This window comes from Enoplosus armatus, chromosome 20 (genome assembly GCF_043641665.1).
Source record: "Enoplosus armatus isolate fEnoArm2 chromosome 20, fEnoArm2.hap1, whole genome shotgun sequence".
Classification (NCBI taxonomy): Eukaryota; Metazoa; Chordata; class Actinopteri; order Centrarchiformes; family Enoplosidae; genus Enoplosus; species Enoplosus armatus.
The window spans coordinates 19558571-19576219 of NC_092199.1; the positions used below are offsets into that span (position 1 = coordinate 19558571).

The window sequence follows — 17649 nt, forward strand, 5'->3', positions numbered from 1 at the left end:
GCACACCTCTCTCCCTCCCCAGCTCCCCCGTACTTATCTCCTCTTTGCATCGCTCCCCTCTTCTCCTCTCAAATCATTGATTTTTTTTTTTTTCCTTTTTTGAGCTTCTATAAAATATTTACAATGTGTGGGCAGACTTCTTTCTCTGGGAATTTGCGAAAGGACCGGCCTGGATCACTTTGATTTTTTGGAGCAGAGTGGTAAGACGAATGAGGGGAGCGGGGTGGCGGGGGGGGGGGGGGTGGAAAGAGGCAGATGAGAGCGACGGAAGTCCAGCCGAAGTCGTGGCATGAATATCAACGCTTCACAACTCCCAATTATAAATAAACAGAGCTGCCGATGAAGATCGTTGCTCCTGGCTTTTGTAACACCCCCCTCCCCTAAAACCTCGCAGTGTATCGATTGTGAACGTATTCTGATTATTTCAACCCCACAAGCCAAAGTTATTTCTTTATTTATCTTTACCTATCCTCTCTCTCTCTCTTTTGACTTGATGCTCCGCTCTCTCCTTTGTCTGCTGAAGTGTTGTTGCAGTTTACAACATCGCCTCCACCTTGCTGCCTAATTAAATAAAGCCCCCAGGACTGCTCCTGCATAAGCTCTGTTGATGATGCGGGCTTCAATGAAAACTCGGATTCCTAAGCTGTCAAAAATGCAAGACAACAGCATTTCCTCATTACTGAAAACCAAAGCTAACGTAGCTGAAAAAGACTACAAGAAAACCTGATTTTCCTCCCTTGTTTTTTTTTAAAGCTCTCGCTAAACAAAGGATCGACCGCTTTGTCAACCAGAAGACAGAGACTGAGGCAAACTTTCCTCCAAAATGCACCAGTAGCCTTTGTTCCAACAACTTCAGGTTCAAAAAGATTTGTCTGGTGTGAGCTCTCTGAGACCGAGTTTCATTGCATAATTCTTTTTCTTTTTCTTTTATAGAAATAAACCTACAGTCGAACGGATGCTTTCGGTTTGTGTACTGCTAATGTGCGACAGCATATGCCTTTAGAAAGAAACACAATGCCACCCAGAATTCATTTTAATCAACCTCATAAGCAAAGCGTTTTAATGAAAGTATCAGCAAGACCTTTCACTGACACTGACTGTTCCAAACTCTGAGAGAGCTTTTGCTTGAACTAAGCCTCCTCTTGCAATAGCAGACTAACCCGGTGCTCTGTCTTCTTTCTTTCTTTTCACTAAAAGAGAGAGCTTCGGACTCAGTCTGTATGAATACATCCTGTACGTCTTGGTCTATTGTTTGCTAAATGTATATGTGTGTATATACATGCGTGTAGGTATGTATGTATATTGACCTTGGAAGGGATGGAGGGGGTCTTAGAATAGAGAAAGGAGATCTGTCATCTGTAACTTACGTACCTATTCCTCCGAATAGAAACATCGAAATAAAGTAAAGCAAAATTGCAAAAATGTTCCAACTGAGAGAATCGGCAATCGGTATGTTTCACCTTGTTCATAGCTTGAAGTCTGTGTTGAGTCGGCAGGCACCCTTCGGTGGAGTGATCCGCAGCTTGAAGATCTGCAATTAGATGATTGTTTTGTTTTGCTTTCGCTTTTTGGTCGTAACGTTTGTGCTGCGTTTGTGGCTTGTGGGAAAGTCCGGCTTTCATCTGGCACTCACTGAAGCGAGTCGATGTGGCTTTTGAAAGAAGAAATAGCACTTTCTCTCTGTTTTAGGAATAAAAAAAAAAAAAAGTTGAATTCATGAGCAATAAAATGCATTCTTGTCCAATTCAGGACAAGTAGCTCACGGTGGCTAATGTTTAATTAATGAATTCGAAAGGATTCAGATTCAACTGACTAATACTGAGTCAGTTTGCTAACTTCATGACTCTTCCCCACTTGCGTTAGCATTTAGCACTTGTTGTCCAAACAGAGCGTTGCTGTTCTTTTGTGGTGTGAAAGCAAAGCAGCTGCTGAGCGAGGGAACTGTCAAAAACAAGCAATTTTCCCAATCTGCTTCAAACAATGTGTATGTGTTTGTGCAAGATAATGCGGGTAACCGTGGTAACGCTTGTTAATGTAGGAATCTCTTCCTGACACATAAGGAAAACAGTGTTGTGTCCTACACTGTATATTTTAGAAGTTTCTCATTAAAAAGTGAAACATACATAATATTTAATACAACAACGTCTTTTTCTTCCTCCTTGTCATTATAAAGTTGCAGTCTGGAATAACAGTGCTCATCAGCTGTTCCTTCTTGATCTCTTACATCGGTTAAACAAACACAAGAATGAATGTGCTGTCAAATGAGTGAGTTTCCCCGTCAGTTCACGTACGTCCCTCTGGATCATTTGTAATAAGTCCAACCAACTAAAAGGCCAGTTTGAGAGTTGCTGGTTGAAGCCAAAATATCAATTTTTGCACAGCGGGAGGGAAGTGAGACGCGTCGGCCATCTTTTGTGTACAGTGTGTGGTTTGAACGTGTGCTGTGTGTTTCTTCGTTGGGATTGTGGTCTTGTGGTGCTGAAATGTGCCTCGTCTGCTCTTCTCCAGGTGGGAGGGACGATGTACAACACGGGTCGCCATGTCTCCCTGCGACTGGACAAGGAGCACCTGGTCAACATCTCTGGGGGCCCAATGACGTACAGCCATCGCCTGGAGGAGATCCGGCTACACTTCGGCAGCGAGGACGGCCAGGGCTCCGAACACCTTCTGAACGGACAGGCCTTCTCTGGAGAGGTGTGTGACTTGCAGTATAAACGTATGGGGGGGGGAAAAAATATCACGTCAAGGCCTGTGTGTACAAGTGCGCAGAGAGGGCAGACACCTCATAACTCTGCCATAATGAGTTTGTCAGACCAGACTGTTCCAAAACATCCAAGGTGGAAGACAGAGGTACTTTTCATCTTCAGTTGCACGTATTTCCACGCTTAAAAAGCTTAAACTCAAAGCTCTCAGGAGTGAAGTTAATAAATAAGAACATCCACAATGTGCTCCTTTGACCGATTTCCTTTGCGCCATTTGGACAATCAAATTATTTAATTTTAAATAAGTAAATAAAGCGGCAACAATTGGTGTTTTGGCCACTCGGGGGCAGCGGAAGAATCACGTTGACAAGTTACCGTTGCCTCCCTTTTTTCATCCTGCGGACACGGGGCGACATTGGCATTCACTTGTAAGACCATGGTAGGGCCACTGTTAATATGAAAATATTGTTTGGTGGAACTCCTCAGACGGCTCTTTCTGAATGCCTTATTACGCTTCCACAAGTGAACTGTTACAGTAGCAGAAGTGGTAACATAACCATAAGCGTAACCAAGTGTACCTTAACCTCAGCCACAACACAGCTGCCGTGCGCAGTTATAGAGCAGAAGACGGCGTTTTTTTTTTGAAAACATTTTATCGTTGAACGTTGACAGGATCTTGTTAAACCCGCTATCGTGGTTCTTGTCCGGCGTCGGGGCTGTCCTGGAGATCTGTGTGGCGCACTTTTTAAAATGCAAAGTGTTTCTGCAGATGGGAGGACCAGTGGCTGCAACCTACTGGGGTTAGGGTAAAGAATTGCAAAAACGTTCTCCCTCACGACAATCACCAGCACTTAGTGAGCACTAGTTTTTAGTTTTTTTGCAGCCCTAAATGAGTCCTCCGGTCTGCAGAGAGCCATGTGGCGTTCTAAATGAGTTTTCACATGACGGGTGCGATTTGCATCGGTGCTTTGAGCAGGAACAAACTTGTCTCGGAGATGACAGTTAAGCGTTTAACTCCCTCACACACACACACACATGCACACTCTGCCATTTTGAAAAGTTTTGACGAGCGAAACAATTAGCTTCCCTGGTTTGATTGTTCAACAAAATCATGAGTCACTCACACCGCTGCGTTCCACCGCCGCCGTTATATGCATAACCGATTTGTGTGGCAACAAAATAATTGCGGTCTTGACAGGCAAATTTATTTTAATTAATGATAATAATAATTCGTCCTCCCTCAGAGTCTGAGAGCTGATATTCAAATCATAATAAAACAAGTGTTTACTGCGTCCGTCGGGGTGAAGAGGGCTGTAACCCAAGCCTGAAAGGACACCACCACACACACACACACACACACACACACTGTGTATCCTGGCTCCCTCTAAGGGCTTCATGTTTTATTTCACCCCAGCCTTCAGTCACTGATTTGCCCTTTGGAGGAGTTCTTCAGAGCCGAGTAGAAGCACCCTGAAATTTGCCGCTGATACCTGAAATCTGATGTCACACTGTTGCCACGTTGCACACAGGATCTCTGAGGCAGGCGACAGGGAGGGGAAAAGGTTGTGCTGGCGGCAAGTCGTTTCCACCGGGGATGGGGGAGGGACGGGACGTGCCATTAAAATACCCGCGGAGTATATATATATATATATATATGCATGTTTTTAGCTGTGGAAAGTAAACTCCCACGGAGGCTGCTAAAATCCCAAATGCCCGTACAAAATAGAGAGGAGCATGAGCAGTTCCTTTGCCCTGGGTTAGGCCTCCCAGGCTATCTACAGGATGCCTTGCCCATCTGATTGGTGGAGTTTGCTGTGGCTGGACAACGGGCTGACAGAAATCTCTTCAGTCAGAGCTGAAAAGATAGATAAATAAATATTCGCCTACTTCTGTCGGGGTTTTGGTAAAAACACGCTAGTGAACGCCAGTCAAAGCTAAGACAGTGTTTTATGGAAGCTAATGGCTGCCAATTTGGCACATTTAAAAATAGTGGCCTCTCCTTGTTTTGTTTAATCTGTCCAAATCATAATCATGGAACAACGGAACAATGATCATTTTTATTATCATTTTGTTTTCCCCACGTATCGAAACAAATCCATACACTTGATTGACGGCATGTGGTCCAAACACTGTATTTGCTTCCAATGACACTCTCTGTATCAGGAGTTAACAAAAGGTGATTTTTTTTTTCCCCCCTTCCAGTCGAATAACTGCCAGAGCTGCTCAAATAGACTGATAGTTGCTCGAGCTTGCCAAACCGCTGGGAAAACAAGGCCAGGAAAGGTTGCTAACAGATGTTTTTTTTTTTTCTTTTTTTCGTTATAACATCCCATTCCCCTTTGCCATGTTCTGCTCACTCAAACAACAGTTTCGGAGTGAAATGGCAGCTAGAAAACATCCTCCGCCACCTCCGCGGATAGCCCACCCCAGCCTCTCTCCGAGCCAAAGCCGTGACTTCAAGGTCCAATGAGATGTTTCATAATCAAAAATGCGGAGAAATTCTCGTTCTGTCTCTGGCTCTCTCTCTCTCTCCCTCTCTCCGGCTCCCTCTCGCCCCCCCATCTGCAGATGAGTGGTGGCTGTGCGTGTCCTTGAAACGTGAACAAAGAGGGAGATATTAAAACTTTTTAAAGCAAAGCATCCTTCTGAAATGGCAGCCTGTGGGAGGATTGGGGGGGCGGGGGGGGGGGGGGGGGGGGTATGGTGGCATGTGTGTATATCTGTGTGTGTGTGTGTGTGCGTGCGCGGGTGCATTAACACTCCAAAGCTGTCGTCTTTAAATCACCCCTTTATATCTCCTAACTCATCGCGCCTCTTTCTCTGCCTTCCATTTTGCCTGACAGTTTGTGCTTCTCCCTGTGTGTGTGTGTGTGTGTGTGTGTGTGTGTGTGTGTGTTCAACACGGTTTTATTGCACACCATGGTCCATGGTAGTAAAAAATAAATAAATAAATTAAAAAAATCAAAATTCAAACCTTAAAAAAAGCATTAAAACTGCCATCAAATAAAATAAATCTCCCATATGGTACAAATTACAAACACACACACACGTGCATACACATACATGTCACTTGAAATACACCTCAGATGAAATAAAAGTCATCAGCATCACCAGCATCATAAAAATAAAAAAATATTCATCTTCGGATATGTTATGGGTATCTCACATGTGGGTACAAGTCCTAGCCCACAATACAATACCATCCTCACGGCAACGTGCGGCCTCTGCACAGGGGTATAAAGGGGCAAACGGTGTGCCCTGAACACGTAAAGCTTGTGCACAAGAGACATACAGAGAGAAAAGTGAATCAACTCATCTGTATACATAATGTGATTAATTCACGAGATTACCAAAAAATACTGTATGTATGCAAGTCTGCAGGCCTGCTGCCAGACAGACTGACTGAAGCTGTGGCTTCTACCATACAAAACATTTCCGTATCCAAAGGTTAATTTATGCGTGTGTGTGTGTGTGGCTCCCCCCCCCCCCCGACCCTCGGAGCTGCTCCACAGTCTAATCTGAAAATGAAACACCTTGGTCTTTTAATAAGTGCTAAAATATTCCAAAATATTATTCCTCGACCAGGTTGGCTCCTGCTTTTTTACGCTCAGAGAACACTCGGGCCGTCCTGTGTTACGCGGATAAAACAAAGTCTTCGGGGCTCAGAGTGAGTCAGGACCAAGCCGCTTTTTAAAAAAATGACTGTTTCGTTTATACACCGTTAGATTTGAGCCGTACGTAAGGTGATAAAGGCCTAGTATCTTCCTTTAGAATACGGCCGATCCTTGTCGGAAAGTATCCCACAAGTGTTTGGGTTGATTTCCTTCCTTCCAGGCGGCTGCTGCTTTGTGTGTGTTTCAGTCTGCTGTGCGGACGTGATGTAGGTGATCCATCACAGGGAAGAATTCATCTCTCTTCTTCTTTTTTTTTTTGTCGGTTATGTGTTAAATTAAGGTCACGCAGTGACTATGCTGAAAACACTCGGCGTTGGTGCATTGAAGGACACTCTGACATTTGAGTGTGCTGAAAGCAAAATTCTTTAATACAACAAACTAGATTCTGTGTGGGGTTTTTTTTGCAATTTGCAATACCCGTCCCTTATTTTAAGTGGCTTGACAGATTAAATTCTATTCTACGTCTTCATTTTCATTTTGTAGCGAAATGGATAAAAACCCGTGGTTGTCTGGAGGGAGGGAAGCAATCTCACAAAAGTGAGGTTCTGTGAGGTCGCGCTTAGGCACAGCCGTGCTATGAGCTAAATGCTAACATCAGCATGCTAACATGCAACAGACCATGTTTACCAGAGTAGCCACCTTCATTCCCCTTGTTAGCAAGCTAACACGTGCTAATCTGCTCTGGAAGCGAGGTAAAGGAATCACCAGCGGTAAACACAAAGTGCAGCTGAGGCTGATGGGGAAAGTCGTTCGTTTGCAGGTATTTGGCCATAACCCCATTTACATTTTGAACTGATGGTAACGCTAGATGAAGAATTCAGGGCATTAGGACAGTTATTACAATTCACCGAAGTTTATAGCGATCCAGCCAATATTTGTCAAGACACTCCGAACTCTGACCTAGGATACGTCGTCTGGAAACCATGAAAGTTTGTACGGAACTCTGTGCCACTCCAATGAAAAATCTTCGACCTGACTTTGAGCTGGCGGTGCCGGATGAACATTCAAGGGACAACCCCAATACTTGTTGAGATATTTTCAGTCTCGAACAAAGTGGCCGGAATCGCCATCCTCAGTTGGCTAAAACGTTCAGCGCACATTTGGCACGGGTTCGAACAACAGCGGTTTGGCTCAGCGGACGGTGTAGTATTATTTACAATTCACCTTGTGTGCTGTGTTTTAAAAACGGCCGCGGGCCCTCTTGTAGCTGAAGGACGACAAAGAAGCGCAAAAGTTACAAGCTGTGAGACTGGAGGAAAATGTAGTTTCTGTGACCAAGTGAGTTACATTCTAAAGATGAAACAAGACAAATCTGAGAGCCGTCGTCTTTCAACAGTCGACCATTGACAGATCAACTCCATTGAAACCCTTTACAATACTGCCACACCACAGCGGAGAAGACGAGTGATGCTCTTGAAAGGCAAACAGTGAGCAGCTGTTGCCGTCACGGCTTTTTATACCCATCATTTAGGTCATCTGATTAAACGTGATTGTACTACGACGCATTCAAACAACATCAGTGTAAGAATATTGGATTAGGATTACACCTAATAAATTCAACAGAGAGTTAGCCCCTACACACTGAGGGGGGGGGGGGGGGGGGGGGGGACGCCGCTAACGAGAGGATCCAGCTATATTTAATATAAATCTTGTTAAGTGTTTGAGAAGGATTCGCCACAGGCAGCTGTTCCAAACACATTCAAACCCCCCCACCCCCCACCTCATCAATCACATATACAACACCTCATATGTCCTCTTTCAAAACACAGTCGCACACATGGAAAATCCCATTGAGCTAATATCGCTGCGGCAGATTATCGGTCACAGAGCTTTTTGGCGGGGGGGGGGGGGGGGGGGGGGGGGGGCTTGTTCTTGTTTCCTTTTCTCTCCTCCCGTAATTATCATTAATCACTATTAAACGGCACAGTTCGCCCACATCTGCACCGCGGCATCTTAATTGTGCTGCGTTTTTTGGATTAAAAAAAAAAAAAAAAAAGTCACAGCAGAACATCAGTGCACGGCTTGTTCTGAGGAGACACAAACACGCCGAGATAAATCTGAAGGCAGAAAGGAAACTAAATGTGGGATTATGTTCAATTACCAATGTGGCGTGATGAGTATTAATACAGATGGAACAGACGGGTGGCTATGTGCGATTTAGCAGCAGGGCTTGTCCGTTCTGTTCGTTTTGTGGATCTACGCTCCGGTTAATCCGAGGGAGGGTGGACGGACGGACGGACGGACGGATGGAAGTTGAGATGAAGAAGAGCGTCATTTCCAGCCCAGTGCTTTTAAACCCCCTCTCACCGTTAGCGCCGAACACCTCTCTTCCGCTATCGACTTGCTGTCTTCATAACTCCCCACTCCTGGGGCCAGGTCAGCCATCATGCCATAAAGAGGCTGTCATGACCCCCGGACAGACACACACACACACACACACACGCACACACTCCAGAGAGTACCGGCCAGCCAAGCAACAGTGACCCTTCACACCCAATTTAGTGTTTACCCCGTCCGCTCAGTGTAGCTTCCCATGCAGGTGTAACCAACTGAAACCCCTGAAGCCTAAACAAAACCAAAAAAAGGAGCTGCGAACACGCTGAAGAGCCATTACTATTTTAGTGTGGTGATGCTGGGCTTTTCTTGTTGTTTTTTTTGGAACGTTTTTCCCCAGAAGCGAGCATGAAATACCATTTGACACGTAGAAGCCTTTTGATGCTGACAAAATGGTCACATTTACTGATGTTGATATGAAAGCATGAAATGCCATCAATGAACATATTTCTTTCAATGCCTGGTTCTGGTTTTGGTTCTGACTCCAGGTTGGGAAAACGAGACTTTTTGTTTTGTGGTTTGTGTTTTTTTCCCAATAAAGAGCAAAGTACAAAACATCCAGGTTTTAGCCAGAACTTTCCACCGGTTTGAAATGCAGATTAGATCGGGTGTAGCTGATTAACATTAATTCCACATTAACATTAATGTCCGTTTAGCATGCTGACTTTTAGTAATAAGCATTAACAAAAAGTACAGCTTGGGCTAATGGGAATGTCGTAAACCAAACTGTATTGTATTGGACGAACTGACATTTTGACCTGATGTTGGCGCGAGATGAAAAACCACAGTATCGTCAAAGTTACAATTCTTCCTTATTGTGCAAGGATTTCATTAATGTACCAAAATTCACGGCAATCCGTGTGATAAATGTCGCCCTCATGGTGGCAAAGCCAGGGGATCCCTGAAGTCAGCAGGGTACATCCTGTGGGGGACCATGAATGTCAACCAATCAGCAGTTGTTGAGATATTTCCGTCTGGACCAAAGTGTCGGAGGCCGCTGTGGATCAAAAGGTAGAGCAGGTAGTCCACTAAGCGTACGGTTTGGCGGTTCGATCCTCAACACCTTCTTCTCCAACCGCCGAAGTGTCCTCGGACAAGACGCTGAATCCCACATTGCGCTCAACGGTTAGGCCGGGGGGGGGCCAAGCTACCTCGCCTGGTAGCTTGCAGCTACGTGTGCTCGGGTGAATGAAAAGAAGCCTACTTGTATTTCGGAATGAAAGCACGACATGAATGCATTCCATTCGGCTTCCGGAACCCTCGTCTGCATCTCTTGTCGTCGGCACAATCAGTTCAAGGGACACCAGGAACAGAGCGTTACGGCCCAACCTCAGCGGACTGCACCTGTGAGATGGGTGGAGGTGTTGCTGTATTCAGAGGTTAGTGTTTTGAACAGAGGGACGTTGGGGTGAATGATGTGGTGCCGCAGCGACTGTTTCTGTTACTAATTGCAACCTCTTAATCCCCCCCCCCACCCCCCTCTTTTGCTTCTTCTCCATTTTGGCACACATCCTCGCTTTACACTGGTCTTTTATTGCCCACCAGCAGCAAAATTTTGTGCAATTTGTCATTGGAGGGAGCGTGGATGAGCTCTTTTGGCTGCCTCTGCCGCTCTCACCTAAAAAAAAAATCTAATCAGATCATCGCAGGGCCCTAATCGCTTCCTCTCTCGCCTTGATTGCATTTATAGACGTTCTGTCGCTCTGTGCTCCCCCAGTCGAGCATTTCATAATTATTCTCCTCTTGCATTTGTTTATTTATATCCTCCAGTACAGTATGTGCCAAGCCCTTTGCCAATGAGTGGGGGTTGAGAAGTTTATGGAGGTGGGGGGGAGAGAAAGAGTAAGAGCCTGTGGGAAAGATCTGAAAATCATTACCACCCCTTTGTGCTTGAAATTCATTCACAGCAGCTCATTGTGTATGATAGTATAAAAATGGTGACTTACTAAAGCTCAAAGGCGATACATCACAAGCTTAAAGGTGATAGTGGTGATTTAGGTGATGAGGAGTTGGCGGGTTTATCATTTTTGTAATTCAAAAATCAGGGCGCAGAATTCAAAGGTGTTGGTGGGGAAATGTGCTCACGTCGTTCTGTAGGAGCAAAACAAATGCTACTTAAAAACAGACCGCGAGCACAACTTGCCCCACTATTTTGAGGGACCGTTTTTTGTTGGCACGGCCCCTGCGACCACAACAGTGGTGCACTGGACCGAACCACCAAAACAACATGGAGGAAAGCCTAGCCCTTGCTGTTAGGGCAGCTGCAAAGCCACCTGATGAAGACCCATTTTGGGATGGGATGGGATGGGTTGGAAAAAGTGGCATGTCACAATATGATCATCACAAGTGTAAACCATAATTATGTTTTTTTGCGTGGGTGTTGCTACATGTGAAACAATGGAATACCACCCAAGAAGTCTGGTTTACGCAATGGATTCATGAGTTTGGAGGCTTATTAGACGCCAGAACACTGCACTATACACCGAGGTTTATAATACTACAAAACAAAATCTTACAACTCTAGAAGGTTATCATTTTCATTCGATTGGCCAACTCAACGCTTTGGTTTGCAGCAGAAATTGAAAATGAAGTTGTCTCATTGAAATGAATGAGGAAGCTCTGTTCTTTCATGCAGTGCTGAAGTCAGTCTGAATACAGCCATAAAACAGTACTTCACCGATTTAGCACTGCGCTCCCACGATATCGTCAGACTCGAGGATCTAAGTTGATGTTGCAGAACCAGCGATATCGTTTTGTTTTGGGTTTTTTTCTTATTTCCGTACATTCACCAAAACCTGGCTCCCACATCTCCCACAATGCAACGGCTCGGTCAGCGAAACACTTTCACCTTCCAAGTCAGACTCAACACTTAAGTTCATTTCAAACATACCCCTGGGCCTTAACACCCCAACCAGACCAAGGGACCAGGAACTGATCTACCAGTATTACCAAGACCAACAGCAACAACAGCTCAGTGCTCTCGCTAAAAAAAAAAAAATAATCTGTACATATATTCCAGGAGCACCTTGGTGGCCTTGGGGGTTTTTATTCTCTAGCCATGAACTGTCGGCTTTAAACTAACTGTTCGTGTGCTCTTTGTCAGGGTTTGTCAAAAGGTTTCAGAACCGCCGGCTCCTCCTTTCAGCATTTCCCACTTTTCTGCCCACGTCCGAAGCTCGTTAAAAGGCAGGAGTATTGAAGAGCTGGAGTGGATGAAGCATCTGCGTCAGTGAAACGTTAACCTCTTGCAGGGGCGCTCTCGCCTCTCTGCTCGCCTGTGAGAGCAGGCCGGCCTTGGATCAGATGATGACAGAACCCTCGTCTCTTTGTGTCCCTCTCATTACTCCTATCCACATCTATTTCGAGTATAAAAATGTTCCCGAACGCCACCTCCTTACGTTACATCGAATTTCGCCGTGATTTGATCCCGTATTGATTTTCCCTTTTAAATCATCTGACATGGTGTAGGCAGGCAGGAAGGATTTAGGTGAATGAGGGACTCTTGACTTGAAGCAACTGAGATGTGGATTATCGAGAAGGGTTTACGACTCCAAGGTTTCCGCTGTTTTGTGCTCACAGCGGCGGGTCGGCCGTCGTGTCTCGTTATCGTGTTTGAGCTGTCCGGCCCAAAAAACAATGTCAGATTGTGATTTTGTGTGCTCTCTGTATGTTCCAGGTTCAGCTGATCCACTACAATCATGAGCTGTACACAAATTATACGGAAGCAGCTAAAAGCCCCAATGGACTGGTCATAGTGTCCATATTCATGAAGGTAAGTCTCATACATATGATTTAAAACTGCCAATGTGTAGGCTGTATTCACTCACAAAACTTTTTTTCTTTTCTTTTTTTTTTTTTGGGACGTCATGACCCAGCAGCTGCTATGATGACATTTTGTAATGGGTTACAGCTTTGGAAATCCAGCAGAATACTAATCATTGCATTGGGCAGGAGTCGTCCACAGCCCTCCTACATATACTGAATTGGAGTCACCAGCTACAATGGCTGTACAAGGAACTTGACCCAGTTTAATCAGCTTTTAAGCATTACAGGACAGCTTCAGTGTATGAAACCCAGATGGAACCGTGTCGTGCAAAATGGAACAGGACTTAACGCCGTGTTCGGTACGGACGAGACTCAATTAAAGGTGGACCGAGTGTTCGTTCAAGTGTTTCCGTGTAGCGACACTGACACGGTCGCAAACATGCGTTTTTCCCCTGCTAATTGCATTCCCCCCTCGGGCTGTAAAAACCTCTGAAACGGCATTTCGATTTAAGTTACTGACCCTTTGATCCAAATTGACTTTCGTCACAATCTCGCAACCTTCCTCTGAGACGGAGTCATGCGTATATATGTACTGCTGGAATCGGCGCGACTGAGCGCTTGCATACATACAAATCGTATGAAAAGGGATCTGGCGTCACAACCCGTCAAATTTAGACATTTTCTTTTGCAGCCCGTAGCTAACCGGCTGACTCCATGGCAACATTACCCTTCGGGTGAGCGTATTTATTCCAAAGGAAAGTAAGCATCGTGCCAGTCTACTTTGCCCACTGTGTCCCACAATGCAATTCCGCTTTCCAGAACCGGAAACCGGCTAAGCCTGGCCAAAAGAAATTGATTTGACAGTTTCATACTGCATACTACTATGAAAAGCAGTGTGCAGTATGTAGTATGTACTGCATTTGTTGGTAGTATGTAGTAGGCGGTTCCGAATACAGCCCGTCGGTCGGTTTTAATGACACGATACAAACAACGGTCTACACTAATTGGAGAAGAAAGGTTGAATCAGTGGAATACCTAAGTAAAATTTCCCACCCAATCTGGCAACATTCCAGATTCCTATACATGTGTGTTGCGTGTGAAATACCTTTGGACAGACAGGCAAACAAACACATAACAAATATAAATCTGTGGAGAGGTTTATGTCCCAGAACATGTCCCACTTGCCAAATGAGGGCATTTCTCTGTAGCCTCACTTATGCTGAAAATAGCAGAGTGTACAGCCTAGCCAAGACACGCGGTGTCTGATTTAGAGGTGGTTCTCGTTTCACAAATGTGTCAAAGTGTCAGACGATGTCCATATTCAGCATTACTGAGACCTAAACTGAGCTTGCGATCTGCGTTCATAACTAGTGGCCTTGTGTTGCTTTAAAAGATACCTGTCGGGAGCTGAATTATCGCCCCCTCCGCTCTCCTGCTTCCTCGGCGTCTTTGCCTGAAGTCTCCCGAATGTTCAACTGAAGAACTCGCGACTCGCAAACAATTAGCAATCCAATTATGCTACAGAGCGAAACACTGTGTTTCTTGGCGTTGTGTCAGCGGTGGTGGCGGTACTCCCCTGTCTCTTTTGTTGTCTGTGAGAGGGCTCCATCTTGAATAGAGAGGCTCAGAGATCAGAGAGGCAGCCGACGTCCTCGGCACTGTGCGCACTCGGGCTGGAAAGTTCAGCTGCTAACTGCTAATTAGCTCCCCAATGTCAATGGGATCATCATTTAGTCGAGAAGAGACAGAGGAGACGCTGACCTAGGTCAACACTCCTCAACCCCCCCCCCCCACCAGCAGGAGAGTGTGTCGAGCTCCTCTCTGGCTTTGGAAGTGGAGTGCTGCAGGTGTGGCTTCACTATACGACAGCCTGAGGAAATGGCCCTGTAACAGCGCCATGCAGCCCCGCGCTGCTGTTAAGCTCAGCTGCCAAGGAAAATATTTAGAATATCATGACACTACCCAAGTGTTTGCTTTTTTAGAAATCCATTCATTGCATCTCAAAGCCGCCACACACATATAATGAACACAACAGAGTAATGGGAGTCGGGAGAATTTTCCAGCGTCCGTGGTTACGGAAATAAAAGTCCTGTTCATTTTCCCGACAGCTGGAGCACTCACACCAGGACTTGAACAGACCTCAAACTCACTGAATCCTCGGTAAGAAAAGGTGAACTATTTTCAAACGGCGTCTGGTGAGAACTGTGTGCTTCTCCCTCTACCTGTGCCTCTCATTTCCTGTCACCTACGCCCTTAAATATACAGCCCTGTGCATCTAATGACCGCCACCCAGTGTCCAAAATAATACTGCAGGATGACCTAAACAAAATAATATGACATGCCAACAATTAAACAACATAAATGGCTCCTACACAGTGGTTCCCAACATGGGGGCTCCGACCCTCATCAGGGGGTGTATATATATGTGTATATATATATATATATATATATATATATATATGTACACTAATACATGAATTTAATCTATTTCTGGGAGGAAGACAACTATTTATTTATTATAAGGCCAGGCTGCTTGGACTATTAAAACGTATGTATGACAGTAAGATTAAAAGAAAATCATAATACAGACATAGAATTGTGTTCCTAAATATATAATGAAAAATCGTCCACAGGTAATGTTATACAAATTGCTAGTTTCACACAAACCTGTGTAAAAACGTCAAGGAGAGAATTGAACTACACCTCCCACCATGTTCCGGTGAGTAGACGTTACTCACCGGAACATGGTGGGAGTTGTAGTTCCTCGCTGTGCTTTTGGATACAGTAGCTAAGGCTAATCTGTTCCATAGTAATCGCTACCAAAAAATGCATGATTGTAGCGCACACATTAACAAAACTTTAAAGAAAACTTCCACATTTAATTTTGGGGGGGGGGGTCTGCAACTGTGAGTTGCAGGCTCCGGAGGCATTTTTCCCATAAATTCCTGTTTTCATTTGCGCCCATAATAGGTACCACTTTGCGACTTTCTTAAAAGGAGGGATTATCAGTTCTTTGCTTGGAACGCGGACTCTATACAGTATAGTCATAACGTAGTACCTCCGTAAGGACTCTCTTTAAAGCTGCAATACAGAGGCTTCATATATCAACTTTTTAAATCAGCCTAAATCGGAAAGCAGGGCTACAACAGATACCAGCAGTGCTAATTCAGGAGCAGCAAAGTCCAAGAAAGACAGTTTTGTTAGTGCCCACAAGTCAAAACACGCTCGCACAAATGCACTCACCTGCCGCCCACTCACCCACCCACCCAACTGGTTTCCTGCCAACGTCTCTCCGCTCCCGCTGTCTTAAGCGTGCTTCACCGGGTCAGACCCTTCAGTAGTAGCACTGAGCAGACAGGTGGTAATTAGCCACCAGCTCTTTTTTTTTCTTCTCACTTTTCGGTGAGTCGTGCTTGTCCAAGGCCTTGTCAGATTTCCGATCCCACCGCCGTGACTCAGAGTGCCGGGAAGGGGCCCCCATTCTGAGCGCGGAGTCGTGAGGCACCATTAAGGACGGCGGTGGGCGACTGCCGCTATGAGGGGACCTCTGTGGAAGCCAGGCGCACAAAAGAGAGACACCGCGGCAAGCTTTTACTGTGAATGCAAGGCCATTTCACTCGCTGATCCGCCCATTTGCGTTTGTGTGTGGATTGATGTAACAGCAAGAAATGTGTGAATCTTCGAGATGTGTCTTGTGGTTATCTTGTGTCTGATCGGCAGTCAGCCATATGGTGCTAAATCTGTACTTTTCTCACTCCTAATGTGCAGACATTCCTGGAATGGAAGAGACAGATTGACTGAATCCCCTCAGGTGCTTTTCTAGGATAAACGTCGGAAATGAGAGAGACAGAAAGTAGAAAAACTAGGGAACAGCATGAGTGGCTGGTGAAGGTATAATGCCTGCCTGAAGAGCACAGGGAGCAGGTCAAAGACTAAGTAATTTCAGCTGCAGTGAGGGGAGGGGGGAGGACGAGCACGTCTTTTTAATCACTTCGCCCAAAGACATCTCGACAATTAGAGTTGCGAAGTCCAGCCGGCTTGAGTTAGGGGTGGACGGAGTGGGGGGAGGAAGGCAGAGAGGAGTCAAAGAAGGGGCGCGAGGGTGGACACAATGTGCGAGCGGCGTTCCTTCAGCTATTAGCGAGCATGTCTCAGAGTTGGGTGCTGCCCCGCACTTCTCGGACTTCGCTGAACAATGGAGTCAGTCAAGCAGAGTTGGAGTGGAGCTGGGAATTAAAAGTGGCTTTTTGGGGGGGGCAGTTAAGTGAGTAGTTTCAGCAGATTCTCCCCCTAAGTCTCTGCTGTCTTTGACGGAGATCCCCCGAATCGCCATGGTGGCATGGTTGAACGGGAAACGTCCGCCACAGTTTCGCCCGGTGTCCTGGGAATTACGGCCATATTGGATGATTACGCACCTCAAGGTTCTGTCGTCCAGTGCCAACATTCAGTGCCAGTGCAAGAAGTAGCCTGCCCTTCACGTAGCAAGGTGGAAAATAAGGGTGTGCAGTTCAGGGCGAGTATCTGCAAGTCGAAAGCGAGTCTGACTTTCGTGCAGGACGTGACTTTGACCTGCTATTCGCCCTTTTAGATACTATTAGTAACCACAATCTTTCCTTAACCTTTCCCGAGCGCAGTAGTTGTAGAATTTTAAAAACACTGGCACTGGACTTAAAAGGACGTTGCCGTTGCGCTAATGAAAGGTTGGCTTGATCCGTCCGACTTCAACGTGCGACCGAGTACAGCTACATTTGCGTCACGTAGACTTATATATAATCTTCAGGGTGAAACAAGAGTGCAATGTGATTTCTATCACCGATGAGTGTGTTATTGTTGTTTGTCATTAGCGGCATGTGTTTCCAGGGCAACTGATGGAAGATCCACACAACAAACACCCAAGAGCAGTTCCTATACTATTGTCTGGTTAGGCTCCTTCCACTATCACCATCACCCTTTTTTCACCAATTAGCAGCACAGGCTTACTGTAGCCTACGTGCTCCGTAACAGCCTTAGTGTCCTGATACCCTGCACAGCTGTTGGAAAGAAATGTCATCTTAATGCTTATCTGCTGTTCCTTCAAGCATCTGCTGTTGGGGGAAACTATACAATGTTGTACAACTGGTTACAAGCATGCAGAAAAACCATTTGTACATCGGTGGGCCAGATGGCTGACTCAA

At 45.5% G+C, this 17649-nt stretch overlaps 1 protein-coding gene across 1 annotated transcript in view; it reads left to right on the top strand.

Moving 5' to 3' along the window:
- ca10a (carbonic anhydrase Xa) overlaps positions 1-17649 on the top strand; it is a 203410-nt gene that overhangs the window by 177153 nt on the left and 8608 nt on the right. Inside the window, exons 4-5 of the mRNA XM_070927353.1 lie at positions 2509-2694; positions 12387-12482. Coding sequence (XP_070783454.1) covers positions 2509-2694; positions 12387-12482 — 282 coding nt within the window. The remainder of the gene's footprint in view (positions 1-2508; positions 2695-12386; positions 12483-17649) is intronic.